The 19,923-nt window shown below is 51.1% G+C and overlaps 1 protein-coding gene across 1 annotated transcript; it reads left to right on the top strand.

The window, feature by feature from the left end:
* The first annotated feature begins 792 nt into the window (after positions 1-792).
* Positions 793-19,806, top strand: LOC146295022 (phosphatidylinositol 4-kinase beta-like). The gene is made up of 11 exons (XM_084695703.1): positions 793-944; positions 7,103-8,629; positions 12,910-13,137; positions 13,225-13,586; positions 13,856-13,960; positions 14,110-14,233; positions 15,128-15,241; positions 15,495-15,646; positions 15,852-15,984; positions 16,862-16,982; positions 17,252-19,806. The coding sequence occupies exons 2-11, from the start codon at positions 7,115-7,117 to the stop codon at positions 17,431-17,433; spliced, it is 3,036 nt and encodes a 1,011-aa protein (XP_084551829.1). The 5' UTR covers positions 793-944; positions 7,103-7,114; the 3' UTR covers positions 17,434-19,806.
* Positions 19,807-19,923: the final 117 nt, after the last annotated feature.

Below are 19,923 nucleotides of genomic sequence, written 5' to 3'. Positions count from 1 at the left end.
TGTTTTGCACTTTATATTTACTTTAAAAAAATCAAGCCTGTTAAGAATTGGTGTGAACAAGAAAAAGAAACAAAACCGAATATTTGATTTGATCATTAATTGGAGGACAGCACCTTATATGTTATTCATTTATACGTGTGACTTGTTTGACATTGTTTCTATGCGTGTTTTTGTATTTCATCCCCGAGTTTTGTGACTTTACATCTATGCTTCCTTTAAAAACAGATAAATTAAAAGATGCCAACCACTAATGTGAATATATTTTCCTATGCTGACTGTATTAAATGTTGCCGAAGGAAAATGAAAGCATAACAATAATTACTGTTGATTTAATCATTCAAAACGGCCTACTCCACTTAATCGCTTTCATTCATCCATTTCAGTGTGTGTGTTTTTTTTACCAAATGCACTCTGCATTTGGTCAAATAACGTGCGTAGGGCCTACATTAGGACCTATCATAATTTTATATCGACCCTAAAGCTGAGCAGAATTATCTAATTTAGGACCACGTGGTTTGCAGTTATTTTTACTTGAATTTAATGTAGCCTATAGGTATAGCCTACAGCAGAATTTGTCTAGGCCTAGTGCTTTTACAAATTCCGTATACATTGTAATTATAATCCAATAGCCCATGTATGTAGTCTACCGTTTTTTGGGGGGCTTATGTGGGCACACGACAGCGGGGGATCAAGGAAGCGCATCATTCCTCGGCCTTGTGCCAAAGGATGGTGTAAACTCGCCCACACACATACTGCTGGCGTCACCGGTCCTTTAAAAATCTAATGAGGCGGAGCGTTCAGCAGAGGGGCATTCTGATTCAGATTTGCGCAGCAACATCAGGCTTGGGTTGATATTCGAGTCAGGGATCTACAGAGTTATCCCGTGTGGAAATAAAATCCCATGGATATATCGAGACCCTGAAATCGGACCCTTTATTAAAAAGGTAAGCCATCTGTATACATTGGTAGAATGTTTAAAGGTAGAGTATTTTCTTTTGCTGATACCGATTTGTCAACGGAAAGGATTTGTTTCCAGCCTGGAATGTTTCCTTTTCAGCGGGTGCGCCGCCGCATCCAGTGCTGGAGCAGCTGCGGATTTGCTGAGAATGTAGCTAGCTAGTTTTAGTAGCCAGCGCAGTGTAATCCCGGTTTAGATACTAATGATCACGATATTAATTTCACAGGCATAAATAGTATGTCATATCCATGGTCTTTTTACGACGGAGCGTTGGTTGTTTTTTATTTTGACGGATAAAAAGCAAACATCTATTTAGCCTAGCAAGCTAGCTGGGAGGTGGCCAGCTCGCGTTCAGCTGTCTTTCAACAAAACCGATTCGAGCAAAACAAATAGCCGAGCCTACAAACAGAATTCACCTTTCCCCCAGAAAACTTCAAGCAAATGTCTATACTCAACTGGAGATTGGGACCGTGACTGGATATATTTAGGTTGCCAATTTTAGTGGTATTTTCCCTGGTTTTAACTAGCTGGCTCTAAACGGTTGTTAGTGATTTTTTACTGAGACGACTAGAGCTCGGTAATGATAGATAATTGGGTAATGTAACCAGGTGCATCTAGCAACCAGCCCACCTTCGCACTTGCAAACCGAAGCGTAGGAGTGCGGAAATGTCTGGGCAGTGGAGTGTTGCCACAGAGACGCCCGGTAGCCCGCAGCTACCTAGAGCCGGTGTTGACCGAGAGTTACCTTTCCAGCCCGCACAAGACATTGTTTTGGACTACACGTGTCGGTGTGTCAAATGCAAATGGGGCATACTTTAAAGACACGTCAATGGGTGGTTTGACCGTGGAAACTCTTCGGCCGCCTTTAACCTAATTACTTTTTCTATGGAATAAATTGAGGAGGATCGGCTGTAGTTGTATCATATTAAATTCCCTGTATCAGATAAACAGTGATGCAGTTCACGGCACTTCGTACTTTCCATTGTCATCCAATCTGGTCGCGGTTAGGTTTCAGACGACGGTCAACTTTGGCATCACCGACTCGTATTTCCCATTGCCCCTGGAACTGCAGGTCATAGGCTACTGAAGGCCCGAGTAGGCTATACCTGTTTACCTTTTCACTAACCACTTTTATAATGTGGACAAGGCAACTTTACTTTTCAGACCCAATTTTTTCTAAACGAGTAGATGACAGATTTACCGAATTCGTTGTAGTCTGACATCCGTCACTCCATCGCTCTCCTAACATACGAACACAGATAGGCCTACGTTTTTCGCTCTGGATAAGAGCGTCTGCTAAATGACAACAAAATCGAACTAGGCTTTGACTTCCAGCCTCGTTAAGTAGAACGTAAAAAACAGTAGGCTACAATACGATCACAATCACAGTGTACAAACGCATAGGCTTGCACTAGCAGGAATTTTTTAAGTATAAGATTGTTGTTTTTATAACTTCCAAGTTGTCATGGAGGTTATTACAAGCACGGTACACAATTTCAACACTTCTTCCCTCTAACACAAAGAAAAGGGAAGTGTTACTCAGCGGTTATAGAACTGAACGGTTCTCTATTCACCGCACCGATACTAATCTCACCAGGGTTGTGATTACATAGCCTGATGAGATTAACGTGGAGAGGAGGTGTGGAACACAACAGGGCTCGGTGAGTGAGAATCGGTGTGCCCACTCAAGGCGGGTGTGTCTGTCGTCACATTTCACGTCTTTCATCACTGACATCCAAAACGTCCACACGTTTCTCTCCGGTAACACCATATTAGTCATTCTGTGGACTTCATCTCCCTCCCCACTCCTCTCCTCACGGTGGGTGTCGAGCACAGAGGGGTGTCCCAGATGGTGATGTCATCATGTGTGAATCCCAATCAGATGAACAGCCAGATCATTTCAACTCCACCACTTCTCTCTCGCTCAAGCTTTCTTTGTCTCTGAACATCAAACCTCACAGATTTAACTGAGCCAAAGTGTGTCCCCGTGCTTGTTCGCGCACCTCTGGGTATGCCTGCACGGACGTGTGTGTGGCATTGGTGAGCCTCATCATAGCAAGAGTGAAACTGGTTACCAACAGTGCAAAGTTTCCATTTCCTCACATAGAACAACAAGCAGCAGCAGCAACATGGTTATTGACTGGGAATCTTGGGGTGAGCTCCATTCATCTGTAAACGCCTCACAAAGGTCAAAGGTGACGTTCCACCCAGATAACACGGACGTCAACAACTCCCTCTCGCTGTTTCGTCGTGTCGGGTTCTGTTCTATACCGTGTCTGGCTGTCTGGAGTTATTCCTTTTTATGATGTAGTCAGACAGACCACAGAGCCGTTTGAGACTGGAGCCAGACAGCTTCTGACAGGCCCCATGTCCCAGAGCAGCTGTAAGACATTGCTACGTGGGCCTGTGTTTGTGTAAGGGACACTTTATTTCCGGTCTCATCCCAGGTTCACACCAGCCATAATGTTCTTTCAAGTTTAACCGTTTCCACGGCAGCCAGGGGGTCACGGGGGTCGAGGGGCTGGAGAGCAGATGGCCTTCACTGCCAGGCCTCTGATTGGCCTTCCTGGGTCAGATGGTGCTTTTTGTGATTGGAGTGTGAGATTTGTTACACTTGATCTAATTAGCTACGGGGCAGTGTCACACTTCTCCGCGTCTGTGGCCAACCACAGCATTGATCACGTTCCGCGGGACTGCGATTGGTTCAGCTCATGGTCGGCCCGGTCGATTGTGCGTGAGTGGATGGAATTCACGGTGAATGGATCATGTATTTGATATTTTTGATGCAAAAATGTCCATGCTGGATAGACAATAAAGTTGGGTGTCCTTTGGTCCCTCGCTGTCGAGGTGTGTCGGATTCATCATTGTGTGTGTGTAGGAATCTGGAGCCTGGTGTGTGTGTGTAGGATTCTGGACTTGTGGCACTGTGGAGGAATTTCCTGCCAACTGGAGCAGCTGTGAAGAGAGGAAGGAGGAGAGGGAAGGAGAGAGAAAAGGAGAGGAGATGTGAGAGAGGAGTGAAGGGGAGGAAAGGAGTCAGGGAGAGGGAGGGGTGATAGGAAGGGAGGACGGGAGAGAGGGAGAGAGGGAGGGGAGGAGGATAGACAGCCTAGTAGACATCCATGCCTCTGGCCCCCAGACCTCACATCTGGAAGCCATCTCCCCCCCCCCCCTTCCCCACACACCCACTCCCACACTCCACCCTGGCCCTGAAGGGGCACCCTAGGGGCCAGGAGGGGCGGCGTGGGACCCATGACCTCACCCTCACCTGTGTTTCATTATCAGGCTCTGAGGTCTTATCTGGGTGGGGCTGGAGGGGGCTAGTGGAGCTGACGTGGCCCAGCATGAAGAGCTGATCTCTGGGTGCAGACTCCACTCCAGTCCTGGTGGGACTGGGGCTGGGGCTGGGTGGTGCTTTAAGGCCTCACTCTGGTGGGACTGGGGCTCCGTTGGCTCTGGTGCCCAGCCTGGAGCTCTGATGTCAGGGTACAGACCCAGCTGATGGTCCTGGGAGATGGAGTCATGCTGGTCACTGTGAAGACTCACTCAGAGCTGTTTGCTGTTTCCGCGACTCAAGACAACACTCTATTGGCTGAACGACTCATCAAGAAGGAGTCGTCTATAAAGACTGATTCATCCAGAAGAAAAACTTGTTTGTGAGGATGATTCGTCTTGAGGAATGAGTCTCCTATAAATTGAATCTTCAGGAATAATGAGTCTCTGTCCCATTGTTTTGTGTGAAGAATGGGTCTCCTCTTGGGACCATTGTTGTGTATGACTCAGACAGAAGTGGCTTGATTCAAAAGCTTTGTCCTCTGGCCATACATCCAACATTAATAGGTATGAAGGTACAGTGACCATGGAAACCTGATAGGGGGGTGGGGCCGGGGAAGCGGTGGGGTTACCTGATAGGCCTGTCGGTAGACTGTTCTGTTCCCTGCTTTCTTCCCTTTTCAGTGGGATTTGATTGTGAAACACTTCTTTGTGTGGAGATTAGGCTTGTTCATATGGCAATGAAGCGGTGGTGAATACAATAGGTGTGTTTGTCTGGAAGTAAAGATGAGACAGTTTGTTGAGATGATGCCATATCAGAGCACTACTGCTGCATCGCTCTCCTATCTGTCTGTCTGCCTCTCTGTCTCTGTCTCTCTCTCTCTCTGTCTGTCTCTCTCATCTGTCTGTCCCTCTAGTCTATCTGTCTCACTCTCCTCTGACAGTGTGATAAGACAAGATATGAAACCCACACTCAGAGACACTGCTCTGCTGAAGTATTCCATCCCTGTAGCTAACAGCAAGTGTGGGGGGGAACCTGTTGAGCCACATGTATGCAAACCCAGACAAGACCCAGTGTTCTCCACCTCCTCATGACAGATGGCCTGGCTGGACTCTCTGTCTCTCTGTCTCTGTCTCTGTCTCTGTCTCTGTCTCTCTCTCTCTCTCTGTCTCTGTGTGGAGCCCTGGAGCACTGAGGCACACGTGCTGGAGTCAGGCAGCTCAGACACAGCATGTGTTCTAGATCATGTCATCATCATGATATTATTTACTGTTTAAATAATAATCGTTTTTTTTTTTGTATTGTATTGATTTGATACACCCCTTCACCCAGAGAAACTTTAGAAAGTGTGTGTAGTTGAAGGCTTGGTTGAGGGTATTCTAGTTCATGTAATGTCATAATAATAGAGTTTGTAACCTATAGGTCAAACACAGGAGCAGGTTTAAGCAATGCGAGCAACACATATTTGCATCTTCTCCTAGTTCCTCTTCTCAATCTGGACAGAATCACCCGGAAGGCAAGCGTGTCGATGAAAGGAAAATTCCCTGAATTTGTGAAATATCGAAGCTCCATTATCTGTGCCTTTTTTTTCCACCGAGGGATTCAGAAAGGGAGATTCTCTGTTCTCTGTGTGTAATTTATTTATTTTTATCTTTGGTTTTGTTGCCCACCGGTTGTCATGGTGAGACTTGCCTAGCTGCAGTGTTTTATTTTCTCCTCGATACCGATCTCTCTTAGATGCTTCTAGGAAACGCTTTCTCCTTGAACATCTAGATAAAGCTAGCGAGCAGGAACATGAAAGTCCTAACATTCGGAAGTACCAAGCCTGTGAACCCCAAGGTGTTTATGCTAGGCTGGTCCCATGGTCTCTCTGTCTGCCCTGAGGGATACTTTGTGTTCAAACAGACTCGACACAAAGTTAGATCAAATTCAGAGGATATGTCTCCACTTCCTGTTTAAAGGTCCACACAGGAAGTCTCTCTGAATCTTAAAGGCCATGTACTGAGTCATGGACAGCGGACTATTGAACATTTCTCTGTTCCTGTTTCCGACGGGTGACTTCAAATGAAAAGTAGCCTCTTAACTCTGGCACAGTTACAGCAATGTTTATTAATGTGCGCTGTCCCTGTTACCTGTTTGTTATATATATATATATACACATATATGTATGTGTATGTACTGCTTAAGCAGATGCTTTTATCCAGAGAGACATTCAGGACCTCTTTTTTTGTACATGACATGACATTATAAACCCTGCCAGGCCAACAGCGTGCCTCAGTCTGTTAAAATGCTGCCTCTCTTCTTTCCTTTCCCTGATCCTGAAAGGAAAAGATGGGCGACAGCCTCACGGAAGAGCATGTCCCTGTTGTCATGTTGTTAGATTAGAGATCGCCTTCTTGTGGAAGGGTGGGTAAGAGTAAGGGAAGGATGCTTATGAAATTTAAGCTGAAGTCATACTTGTGTAATGTGGTTACATGTTTAATTATTGTGTGTGTGTGGGCTGTGAGTTAATTATTTCTGTAACTCCACTGTTGCTTTGGCAAAATGAATATTTGTTCTTTGATGCCACTGAGGCCCATTTTAATTGAATGAACTGAGTTAATTCTAGTATTAAAGTGGCCCGGGGTCCCTGTCATCTCAGTGTTAAAACATTCATCCTGCAGTGGTGTTAAGACAACGTTGATTTGAGTGGTTATCTAACACTCTTATTTCCCCAGCCTCTACCCTCTTGAGCCCCGGTACCAACCCCAGCCTCGCTGCCAGCCTCAGTCCCAGTCTGATTTTGAGAATGTAATTGCATGGTCATTACACTACGTTGCTGTTTCTCTTTATCCATTTACTCATTGTCTCCCTGCCCCGCCCCCCCCCAGGTGTGCAGAGTCATGGCTGACCTGGAGGTGTACCTGTCTCCCTCCCAGATGGAGGCCCTTCACCTGAGCCCCACCCTCTCCTCCACCTCCTCCACCACCTTCTCCTGCCCCTCCTCGCCCGGCTCCTCCTCCACCTCCTCCGCCTGCTCCGACTGCTCCTGCGACTGCCCCGGCCGGGGGGACCGGGACCTGCCCTCCCAGCTGCAGCACGGCCGGCCCTGCTCCTCCAGCCCCAGCGCCAGCCCTCGCTCCTCCAGCCCCAGCAGCAGCAGCAGCAGCGGAGGGGGCAGCAGCATCAGCAGTGAGGGCCCGAGGGGTGGCAGCCCCCCGCTGGACGCCATCTCCGAAGATGCCCTGGAGCTCGACCTGGCCAGCGACCCCGGAGAGACGGACATCGAGGTCGGCGACACGGCGGCAAAGCTTGCCGGTACGGAGTTGAAGGTCGTCGACCCGGAAGTGGCTCTGAAAGTCGTCAACCCGGAAGTGGCTCTGAAGGTCGTCGACCCGGAAGTGGCTCTGAAGGTCATCGACCCGGAAGTGGCTCTGAAGGTCATCGACCCGGAAGTGGCTCTGAAGGTCATCGACCCAGAAGTGGCTCTGAAAGCGTGCCAGCAAGTGCTCCAGAAGGTCAAGCTCCTGAAGGGCGAGGTGGATGCCGGGTCAGAGGTCGTGGACAGGTGCAGCCCTCAGCGACGCCCTCTCAACGGGGGCGGGGCCTACCTGGAGCCCTGCGATACCTCCTCCATCAAGGAGGAAGACGAGGAAGAGGAGGAGGGCGAAGGGGGGCGGTACCCGACACCGCACTGCATCGACGTGACCCCTCCGCCCGCCCCGCCTCCGGGCCTCTCCCCCTCGCCCTCCCCCTCGTCCAAACAATCCTGGCTCCTCCGCCTGTTCGAGTCCAAGCTCTTCGACGTCTCCATGGCCATCTCCTACCTGTACAAGTCCAAGGAGCCCGGCGTGCAGGCCTACATCGGCAACCGCCTCTTCAGTTTCCCCGACGACCACGTGGACTTCCACCTGCCGCAGCTGCTCAACATGTACGTCCACATGGACGAGGAGGTGAGCGAGGCCATCCGGCCGTACGTGGTCCACCGCTGCCGGGCCAGCATTTCCTTCTCCCTGCAGACGGCCTGGCTCCTGGGGGCTTACTCCTCCGACATGCACATCTCCACCCAGCGCCACTCGCGAGGCACGCGCCTGCGCAAGCTCATCCTCTCCGACGAGCTCAAGCCCCAGGGAGGGGCGGCGCGGGGTGCCGCTGGCGCCCAGCCAGGGGGTTCCAGTCCTGGGCCGAGGGACTGCGGTCGGCCCCATCACCACCACCACCACCACCACCATCATCACGCGTCGCCCCCCAGCCCGGCCTCCCCCGCCCTGGGCTGCCCCGGCCCGGCCGAGGCCTCTCTGTCGCCCTCCAGGAGGACGCACCAGAGGTCAAAGTCGGACGCCACGGCGACCGTCTCCCTCGGGGGCAGTCTGAGGAGAACGGGAAGCAACCCCAAGGTGGAGACGGGACACGATGAGGTGAGGAGTGTGCATGTGCGTGTGTGTGTGTGTGTGTGCGCGCACGTAAGAAACTGTGACTTTGAGTACGAGAGCTTATCCTTGTGAGAGAGACACTGTCTGACTGGATGATGGCGTACATGTAAGTAATGCTGCTCTACACCACTGTTAGCATGTTAGCATCGCTCCCCTGTTAGCATGTTACCATGTCAGCATCGCTCCCCTGTTAGCATGTTAGCATCGCTCCCCTGCTCGTCTTCAGCCTGCTGGCTCTGTCGCCGTCGCGAACACATCCGACACGCGTCTCTCCGCACCACGCTTCTGCAGTGAAGGGCGGACTCATAAAACGTTTATGGCGCCTCTGGATTGTGCGTGTTCAGCTCGAAGGTTATCATTAACACGTGTGGCCCCCGCTGGCGACTTTTCAAGTGTAGTCTAGCGACTTCCCGGCCACACAGTCTTCAGTGAGGACTTTCCACAGCCATGTTGACAGTGGTGGAAAAAGAGGACTGTTCTGTATTAAGATCCATTGTGGATCCTCCTCCCTACATGGTATAGACAAGGAGGATTCAAGCATGGGTCTCTCTTTCTGTCTCCCTGTCTGTCTCTCTTTCCGTCTATCTTTCCGTTTCTCTCTGTCTCTCTGTCTCCTTTCTCCTCTCTAGTAGTTGTAACTAAAGATGGAGGAGTGGTGGGGCGTGGCAGCATCTGTTTCTCTCCTCCTCCTCCTCCACTCTCCCTCTTTGTTGTGTTGTCCTCTGGCTGACGGGCAGCCGGCCTCCCCCCCTTCTGCTCTGGCCAGACGACCCCGCCAGAGCTACAGCTGGCGGTGCAGGCAGGGGGGCTGCGGGGGGGCTTTGGAGGGAAGGGGAGGGGTCTTGTCCACCACAACAAACACGGCTGCAGGCTGACTGGGTGGAAAAAGGTGTGTGTGTGTGTGTGTGTGTGTTTGGAGGATTTCAGGCTTCTGTGGTGAATCACATGAAAGCCCTGCTGCTCGTCTCTGGATCTGGGCCATGCCGGGAGTGTGGTTTCCCCATGATCGCCTTGTGAAAGAGCACTGAAGGAATGTGTGTGTGTGTGTGTGTGTTCCTCTCCCTCTTTGTCTGAGGGAACTCTTTGCAGCTCTCTCATCCACCCAGAGGGAAGCGTTCCATCTCCTGGGAGTAGAGTAGTAACCAAACAAAGATGTAGCCTCTCTCTCTCTCTCTCTCTCTCTCTCTCTCTCTCTCTCTCTCTCTCTCTCTCTCTCTCTCTCTCTCTCTCTCTCTCTCTCTCTCTCTCTCTCTCTCTCTCTCTCTCTCTCTCTCTCTCTCTCTCTCTCTCTCTCTCTCTCTCTCTCTCTCTCTCTCTCTCTCTCTCTCTCTCTCTCTCTCTCTCTCTCTCTCTCTCTCTCTCTCTCTCTCTCTCTCTCTCTCTCTCTTGATCTCTCTCTCTCTCTCTCTCTCTCTCTCTCTCTCTCTCTCTCTCTCTCTCTCTCTCTCTCTCTGATCTCTCTCTCTCTCTCTCTCTCTCCCTCCCTCTGTCTCTCTCTCTCTCTCTCTCTCTCTCTCTCTCTCTCTCTCTCTCTCTCTCCCTCCCTCTGTCTTTCTCTCTGGCTGCGTGGCTCTTTTTCTTCCCCCTGTCTCTCTTCACGTCTATCCCACTGTGTATCTTTCTCTGCCTCTCCCTTTTTCCCCACCTCCCTGGTCAGGTCCAGTTGGCCGAGCGTTCTGCTGCGCTGGGTGTTTTCTCTCCTTTCTCTGTTTATCTCGAACTTTCTCTCAATGTCTTTTTCTCTCGCTCTGCCTTGCTCTCTTTCTCTCTCTCTCTCTCTCTGTCTCTCTGTCTCTCTGTCTCTCTGTCTCTCTGTCTGTGTGTGTGTGTGTGTGTCTTAAACTACAGTCTGATAATACTACCTGCCTCCTCTGCTTCCCGCATCATAACTCTCCTCCTCCCCTCCCCTGTCTCTCGCTCACTCCATCCCTCCCCCTAGCCTGCACCAAAACTCTCTCTTCTCCTCTCCTCTCTCCCACTCCCCAGCCTGCACCAAAACTCCCCTCCACTCTGCTCTCCCCTCCCTCTCTGTCTTTGTATCCAGCCTGCACCAAATATCTCCTCTGCTGTAGTTACCACGCTGAAGGTTGGAGACCTGAGTGTGTGTGTGTGTGTGTGTTGGAGGCCTGGAAGTGTTTTGTAAACTTGAGTGAGTGTGTGTGTGTGTGTGGGGTAGTGCAGGAGGGCTGAGTGTGTGTTGCAAAACAGCTCTCTGTTAAGCTGTCAGTAGCCAACGAGTCTCTCTCTCCCCTCTCCCTCCCTCTCTCCCCCACTCCCCTCTCCCTCCCTCCCTCCCTAGAGAGCAGGGAATTAAGCAGGACTTACGTGCTGGTGTGTGTCCAGCTGTGACTCAGTGACCAGATGGTAGTGTGTGAGCAGGGTTACAGGGTGCTTGGCTGCTCTCCTGGTCAGCTCCCCTGGTGTCCCAGCTGCTTGCCTGTCTGCCTGCGTCTCCTCCCAAGGCCCGTCAGCCAGGGTCAGTTACTGTCGGTGTTGGTACTCTGTCACTGTCTGCTGTTGTCAATGGCAGTTACTCTGACAACCGTCGCCAAGTGAAAAGCTGTTCAGATGTTAGACTTTGACTGTTGTCTCGGCGCAGGTGAGGCAAGGGGATATCAGAGCGGCTGGGAAATCAGCTGATAAAACCCTTCCTTATCGGGTGAACAGGACAGTTGACGTGTCACTGTTGCCACGGGAACCGCTCCCTCCTGCCCCGGGGAAAACTTCCAAAGACGAAGGTGTGTCTCGTACTGCTGGAGCGGAGGACACTGTGTGTTTGAGTTTGAGAGTGTGTGTGTGTGTGTGTGTCTGTGTTCTTCTTGGTGCAGTCTAACCTGAACACAGGCATTTTGTAACATTCTCTCTGCCACGTAGCAGCCCACAGTAGAGATGCTAGTACACATTAGGAACCTTGACCCCAGTAGAGATGCTAGTACACATTAGGAACCCTAACCCCAGTAGAGATGCTAGTACACATTAGGAACCCTAACCCCAGTAGAGATGCTAGTACACATTAGGAACCTTAACCCCAGTAGAGATGCTAGTACACATTAGGAACCTTAACCCCAGTAGAGATGCTAGTACACATTAGGAACCCTAACCCCAGTAGAGATGCTAGTACACATTAGGAACCTTAACCCCAGTAGAGATGCTAGTACACATTAGGAACCCTAACCCCAGTAGAGATGCTAGTACACATTAGGAACCTTAACCCCACACTGCCACGGGCAGGTAGGATAATGCACGTGAACATTAATTATTTGAAGAAGAATACAGATGACATCGAGAACGAGGGAACCAAGCATTTTGGTGCAGAGAACTTCTGTCAATTCGCATACAACGATGAACTTGAACAAGGATGCTGAAGTTCTGTCTTCAATGTCTCCCTGTGAATCTATTAAGCCTACTGTATGTATCTTCTGCTCTTGGTTGGTTAATGGCTCCGTCTCCCCGCTGTTGTTGGTGATCGAGATGGTTTTCTTGTAAGCAGAGTTTATCCCTGGTTCAGGTGGCTTTGAATATGGAAACCAGATAAGGCCTCGATCTGCACGGGTCACTTCCTGTTGGAGGTCAGTCATTTGACTGCAGAAGAAGAGGGCACAGGAAATGGTTTGGTCCGCTAGGAATACTAACAGGAAATGCAAATGGGTCCCAACTAGTGGGAGGGGGTCGGATGTCCCTTTGTTTCGTGACACAGCAGCCTACAGCCACTGAGCCTATTTAGGATGTATATTGTTTTGCAACTGCCAATTTGGAGCTTTAGAAAAGATTAGAAACTGCTGATCTTTTCCAAATAATAATCCTGACAAGAGTTGCGAGCTGCCCATCGTTCTAGAGAGAGCGCCTCGTCTCGGCTGTTTGTGTAACCTGCCGAACACGCAGAATGTAAAGTCTGGAGGTGAATATGCAGTCGTCATCCGCAACACCAGGAATGTTTCCCTCCTTAAATCCCCCCGTGGATCCTCGAAGCCAGACCGAGGCTCTTCCTGATTTGCTGTCTGACCTACTTCCAGCAGCTTCTCGGGCTCCTGCGGAGGCCGGAGCAGTGACTAACCCTCTCCACAGACAGGTCCAAGACGGGTCTCGTGCGACGCGCCGGGCTGCCGCAACGCTGCCCCCTTGCTGACAGCACGCAGTACTGCAGGTGGAAAGCACCACTCGCGCCTCCGCTGGCGCGAGTTCGCTCGGCGTGCGGTTTAGGGTTTGGACGCGGCCTGACGCTGCGGTGCTTCTGCCCCCCCTCTCCCCTCCCCCCCCCCCTCCAGCCGGACCGTCTGCGGCCCCAGAGGGAGTTCGTCAAGTCCCTGATGGGCATCGGCAAGCGCCTGGCCACCCTGCCCACCAAGGAGCAGAAGACCCAGCGTCTGATCTCGGAGCTGTCGCTGCTCAACCACAAGCTGCCCTCCCGCGTCTGGCTGCCCACCGCCGCCTTCGACCACCACGTGGTGCGCGTGCCGCACACCCAGGCTGTGGTGCTCAACTCTAAAGACAAGGTGGGGCAGGACGCGCACACAAGCACCCCCGGAACAGAGACGGTGAGGCGGTCATTAACCCCCTCCCTATCCCCGCCTCCTCCCCAGGCTCCCTACATCATCTACGTGGAGGTGCTGGCGTGCGACAGCTTCGAGACCTCCTGCGTCCCCGCCCGCATCCCCGAGGCCCGCATCCGGACCGCCCGCTCGGCCGAGAACCTCCCAGAGTGCGCCGGAAGCGGCGGCGGCGGGATCACGGCGGAGCAGCGGGCGTCCAGCTTCTCCACCGTGCCCAACTACGACAACGACGAGGAGGCGTGGGCGCTGGACGACATGGACGAGCTGCAGGTGGGCCTGGAGGGCGGCGGCGGCGCGGCCGGCGCCAGCGACACCGTTTCCCAGTTCTCCATGGACAGCATCACCAGCCTGGAGAGCAAGGAGCCCGTGTTCATCGCCGCTGGGGATATCAGGTGGGGGAGCACGCACACACATGCGCACGCGCAAGGATTGCTTTCTTTCTCGCCGTCTGTCTCGCTGTCTTTCACTCCCTCTCTCTCTCTCTCTCTAACCCTCTCTCTCTCTCTCTCTCTCTCTCTCTCTCTCTCTCTCTCTCTCTCTCTCTCTCCTTCCCCCCCTTTCACTCACTCACTCGCTTTCTTTCTTTCTTTCTCCCGCGGCTCAGCTCGTTCCAGTAGTGTGTGTGCGTGTGTGGAAGTCACATGACCGTCCTGTGTTCTAGGCGCCGCCTGTCGGAGAACCTGGCCCACACCCCCACCACGTTCCGCCGTGACCCGGAGGACCCCTCGGCCGTGGCGCTGAAGGAACCCTGGCAGGAGAAAGTCAGGTAGGTCAACCACCAGGCCCGGTCAGGTGACCGGTCAGGTGACCAGGCCAGGTGACCAGGCCAGGTGACCCGGCTGCCCGCCCGCTGCTTGTGTCTAAAGAGTTTTGTCGCTGCTCGTCCTCTAATCATGCTCTCCCCCCCCCCCACAGTCGTATCAGGGAGGGCTCCCCCTATGGCCACCTCCCTTCGTGGCGGCTGCTGTCTGTCATAGTGAAGTGTGGAGACGACCTGAGACAGGAGCTGCTGGCCTTCCAGGTGCTCAGCCAGCTCCAGGTAGGCCCCGCTTCCCTACGCTCACTCTACTGTCACTGTACGCTCACTCTACTGTCACTCTACTGTCACTCTACTGTCACTGTACGCTCACTCTACTGTCACTCTACTGTCACTGTACTGTCACTGTACGCTCACTCTACTGTCACTCTACTGTCACTGTACTGTCACTGTACGCTCACTCTACTGTCACTCTACTGTCACTCTACTGTCACTGTACGCTCACTCTAATGTTACTGTACTGTCACTGTACTGTCACTGTACGCTCACTCTACTGTCACTCTACTGTCACTCTACTGTCACTCTAATGTCACTCTACTGTCACTGTACTGTCACTGTACGCTCACTCTACTGTCACTCTACTGTCACTGTACTGTCACTGTACGCTCACTCTACTGTCACTGTACTGTCACTGTACGCTCACTCTACTGTCACTATACGCTCACTCTACTGTCACTGTACTGTCACTGTACGCTCACTCTACTGTCACTGTACGCTCACTCTATGCTCACTCTACTGTCACTGTACTGTCACTGTACGCTCACTCTACTGTCACTGTACGCTCACTCTACTGTCACTAACTGTCACTGTACGCTCACTCTACTGTCACTGTACGCTCACTCTACTGTCACTAACTGTCACTCTATTGTCACTAACTGTCACTTTATTGTGCTCTCAGGCTGTCAGGGTCTGTTCTTGCAGAGATTCTATATTTTGTGTTGTCTTGTTTTTGTTCTACTGACCCAAAACATTGAGTCTATTTTACTTTTTTTGCTTCTCTGCTTTCCTCTTCTGTAATGATCTCCTCCCCCTCTCTCTCTCCTCCTCCCTCTCTTTCCTCCTCCTCCCTCTCTCTTCTCCTCCCTCACTCTCTCCTCCTCTCCTCCCTCCCTCCAGTCTATCTGGCAGCAGGAGAGAGTGCCCCTGTGGATCAAGCCCTACAAGATCCTGGTGATGTCATCAGACAGCGGCATGATTGAACCCGTGCTGAACGCTGTGTCCTTGCATCAGGTCAGCTGACTGAACACACACACACACACACACACACACACAGACAGACTCACACAGCTGATCTCTACAGCGAGTGGTTAGAGCATGTGACTATAATCAAGACTATAAGCAGGTTCAAATCCCCTCCTGTATGTCGCTCCGGATAAAAGTGTGGATACATGGTTGGCATGACGTTCACAACTGGACTGTAGTGTTTCTCTGAATGAAGGCGTTAACGACACGCTCGTTGTTGCCGTGCGGTGCGTTCCCTCAGGTGAGGAAGCAGAGCCAGCTGTCCCTGCTGGACTACTTCCTGCAGGAGCACGGCAGCTACACCACCGAGAACTTCCTGTCTGCCCAGAGGAACTTTGTCCAGAGCTGCGCGGGCTACAGCCTCATCTGCTACCTGCTGCAGGTCAAAGACAGGTCAGCCCCTCACACCCCCCGCTCACCCCCCCGCGTTTCTCCGTCTCCCGCCTCTCTCGTCCCCGTCCCCGTCCCCGTCCCGCTCGTCCCTCGCGTTCACCCTCCTCCTGCGATCCCTCTTGTTCCTCTTCTCTGGGATCCCTGTGCTCCGCCTCTCCTCTCCGTCGCCCGTCTCTGACCTTCATCCCTCTCCTCTCGTCCGCAGACACAACGGGAACATCCTGTTGGACTCGGAAGGCCACATCATCCACATCGACTTTGGCTTCATCCTCTCCAGCTCTCCTCGTAACCTGGGCTTCGAGACCTCCGCCTTCAAGCTCACCAGCGAGTTTGTGGATGTGAGTGGGATGTCAGGGACCTCCTGTCGGAACCAGGCTGTCTATGAGTGAACCAGGCTGTCTATGAGTGAACCAGGCTGTCTATGCATGAACCAGGCTGTCTATGCATGAACCAGGCTGTCTATGAGTGAACCAGGCTGTCTATGAGTGAACCAGGCTGTCTATGAGTGAACCAGGCTGTCTATGCGTGAACCAGGCTGTCTATGCGTGAACCAGGCTGTCTATGAGTGAACCAGGCTGTCTATGTGTGAACCAGGCTGTCTATGAGTGAACCAGGCTGTCTATGAGTGAACCAGGCTGTCTATGAGTGAACCAGGCTGTCTATGAGTGAACCAGGCTGTCTATGCGTGAACCAGGCTGTCTATGCGTGAACCAGGCTGTCTATGCGTGAACCAGGCTGTCTATGAGTGAACCAGGCTGTCTATGAGTGAACCAGGCTGTCTATGAGTGAACCAGGCTGTCTATGAGTGAACCAGGCTGTCTATGCATGAACCAGGCTGTCTATGAGTGAACCAGGCTGTCTATGAGTGAACCAGGCTATCTATGAGTGAACCAGACTATCTATGAGTGAACCAGGCTATCTATGAGTGAACCAGGCTATCTATGAGTGAACCAGGATATCTATGAGTGAACCAGGATATCTATGAGTGAAGCAGGCTATCTATGAGTGAACCAGGCTATCTATGAGTGAACCAGGCTATCTATGCATGTACCAGGCTATCTATGAGTGAACCAGGCTATCTATGAGTGTACCAGGCTATCTTTCGTTACTCTCTGTCTCCCGCATCCCCGCGTCTAATTCTCATTTTCCACCTTCCCTGCACCCCCTCTTTGTGTTCCCCCGCCCCTCCCTCTCCTCCTCCCCCCTGCCCCCCAGGTGATGGGGGGTCTAGATGGAGACATGTTCCTCTACTACAAGATGCTGATGCTGCAGGGCCTCATCGCTGCCAGGAAGCACATGGACAAGGTGCTCCAGATAGTGGAGATCATGCAGCAAGGTAAGCCTCCCATTGTCCTGTCCTGTCCCCTCTCCTCGACACGACTCTCTTCCTCCTCCTTTCCTCGCCTCTCCTCTCCTCTCCTCCCCTCCTCCTGCTCCTTCTCCTCAGCCGTCGACTGACGTACACAACTTCCCTGTTCTTCTACGGAAGATGTCGTTGTTATTCGGCGTATTCATGGAATGCTTTGCTCTCTCGCTCTCTCTCTCTGTCTCTCTCTCTCTGTCTCTCTCTTTCACACACACCTCCCCCTCCCCCCCCCTCCCCAGGTTCCCACCTGCCGTGTTTCCACGGCTCCAGCACCATCCGCCAGCTGAAGGAGCGTTTCCACATGTCCCTGACGGAGGAGCAGCTGCAGGTGCTGGTGGAGCAGATGGTGGACGGCTCCATGCGCTCCATCACCACCAAGCTGTACGACGGCTTCCAGTACTTCACCAACGGCATCATGTGAACACGCGCACACACGGGCCGAGGACAGAAACACACACACGCACACACACACACCCTGACGCCAGATGGAAAGGACAACACACACACACGCAGAGGAAAAACATGTTTACACACACGCATGCAGGCGTACCCGCGGGTGGGGATGCATGGCTAGCCTCAACAGCATACTTGAAGTCATGCATACACACCCTCACACTACACACCCTGTCTGGAAACTGCGTGTGAGCCCTCCTTCCAGAACCCCATTTTCTCTCCTCCTCCTCCTCCTCCTCAATACACCTTATGAGAAAGTTCCGGAAGGATAAGCAGGGGTTTGGAAACCTCCAGCTGTGAGTGGAGGTATGCAATTGAATATGGGGAGGGGCAACATGTGAATGGGAGGACTCAAGAGAATGTGGGAGGAGCCGAAAAGGGGCGCAGCGAATGTCCAATGACTGTCATTGGAACTCCTGTGCAACGGTAGCAGGATGGAGACTCCGTGAGTTGCACATGCCTAACCAGCTGTACTTGTAAACTTTGTTCCTTGAGAACAGAGACGGGCTCTAAGGAGCCTGGGGGAAAGGCTACTGTGTAGAGTCTGTGGAAGCACAACGTTGAACCGTGTCAAGGTTCTCAAAAAGGACGTTTTCTTTCTTTGCTCTCAGAGAATGCGTTTGGCCTTTGCGTTTGCCTATGTGCATCCTGGGAGAGAGAGGGAGAGAGAGAGAATGTAAGAAAAGAGACTGTAAACCATCTAATGCGTGATTGTTTATCTATCTTGGTGGCCTAATTCTGTTTCACCAAGGATCAGGTTTAGGCAGTCCAGGTTTTTCGAGTAAACTGGAAGTTTTATGTGAACTAAGACCAACTAACAGCCAAACGTTTTGTGTTTTTGCTTTCTAATTTTCAAACCTTCAACGTTGAACCAAAATGACTACCTGTGGTAAAATGACAAACCCGTTGCGACAGATTTATGCAAAAACTCATATTGATGTTCCACTAACGTAAGTCTGTAACCCTTTACTAAGTGTGTATATTAATGCATTATTATAATTATGCTTATTAATGTTATTACAACAAGCATATGTTTCGTTGATGTGATTTTACATATTTAACTAACGCTCGACAACAACCCGGCAGCTGGGTGGCGAATGGATTGTAACTCCAGCGAAACCGAGAGAGAAAGCTGTCTTGGAGCGGACGATTTGTACATAACGGGAGATGGGATTTTCTCTCACCGTGAGAATTTCTCGGCCTGAAATACCATTCTACGTATTCAAAAACAGAATGAACTCAGCCCCTGGATATGTGAATGTTTTATATGATACTCTACTAAACCCGTTTTCTTTTCATGTATTTTTGTTCTTTTTCGTCAGTCTCCGACACCATTGTGTATGTTCAGTATTGGCTGTTTCTGAAGCTGGCTGCCTGGGTTTTAACTGTCAATCAAGTAGCGGCAGATGCCACAGAGTGGCAGATAAACCGACGGAGTTTGGAACCACTAATGACGGACAGGAAGCAGGAAGTGTGTGCTCGTTCCTGCGTTAGTTAGTTAGTTTGTTAGCTTAATTATTTAGTGAAGTCGATAGGTGTTCCTGTGAGCAAACTGATGCCTTGAGTCGTACTGAAGGTACAACTGTTTATCAATGCAAATGTTACCGCGACAACGAGGGCGTGCCGGTCATGTTCCCAGGAAGTGCTTTATTAAGGAAGTTTGATCTCTCCTGACCTTTTTAAAAGACATGTCTGTAGTGGGATCCATGAAATGACCTTGACCTTTGACCCCAATTTCCCAAAACGGTCAACCAACCCCAATCCGGATTCTAATGTAGCCCACCCGACACAGACACACACAAAGTATGAGGCTCACACGTATGGGCACAGACTGGAAAGGAATCCCTGACCTCTGACCCTAGTGGTCACTGGTCACATGCTCAGGCCATCTCAAGGGTCCCAACTCAATGACATCATGTTCACATCTTCCATGGCCTTTCCTATCATTCCAAAATGGAATTTCAAATCTATCCATAGTTCTGTCATTCACATTTGAAACTATTCCATTTGAGTTACTCCTGAAGTGCATTTATCTTTGTTACACCCCGCCCTCTGATTCTCTGCCTCTCCGCCGAGGATGTTCTGGTACAACCAACATCGCTGTCCATGTATGGTCATATCTTGGACACCAGATACAGGTCGAATGAGTATATGTCCCTTTAAAGAGGGGAAGATATATTATTTTGTACCATTTACACAACAAACCTTTGCACTTCTGTCATGGAGGAACTTGTCTGATGTTGTTTTAGGGACCATCCAAACCTTCAGGCTACAGACACCCTGTACCAGACTAACGCATGACTCATTCAATAAACTTGACATTTGTTTTGTTTTTTATAAAGTTGTGGCTCTTTTTTTTTTTTTAAACCTCCGAATCAAAATGTCTTACTGGTGGTGTTCAATTGTAACTTCTAGGAACACGTTCTGAATGAGCCTTTATGGACTTTGAATGGAGAAA

The sequence above is a fragment of the Hypomesus nipponensis genome, chromosome 4 (genome assembly GCF_054491055.1).
Source record: "Hypomesus nipponensis isolate SF chromosome 4, ASM5449105v1, whole genome shotgun sequence".
Taxonomy (NCBI): domain Eukaryota; kingdom Metazoa; phylum Chordata; class Actinopteri; order Osmeriformes; family Osmeridae; genus Hypomesus; species Hypomesus nipponensis.
The sequence above is the reverse complement of the archived record's forward strand: the minus strand, read 5'-3'. Positions and strand labels throughout refer to the sequence as shown.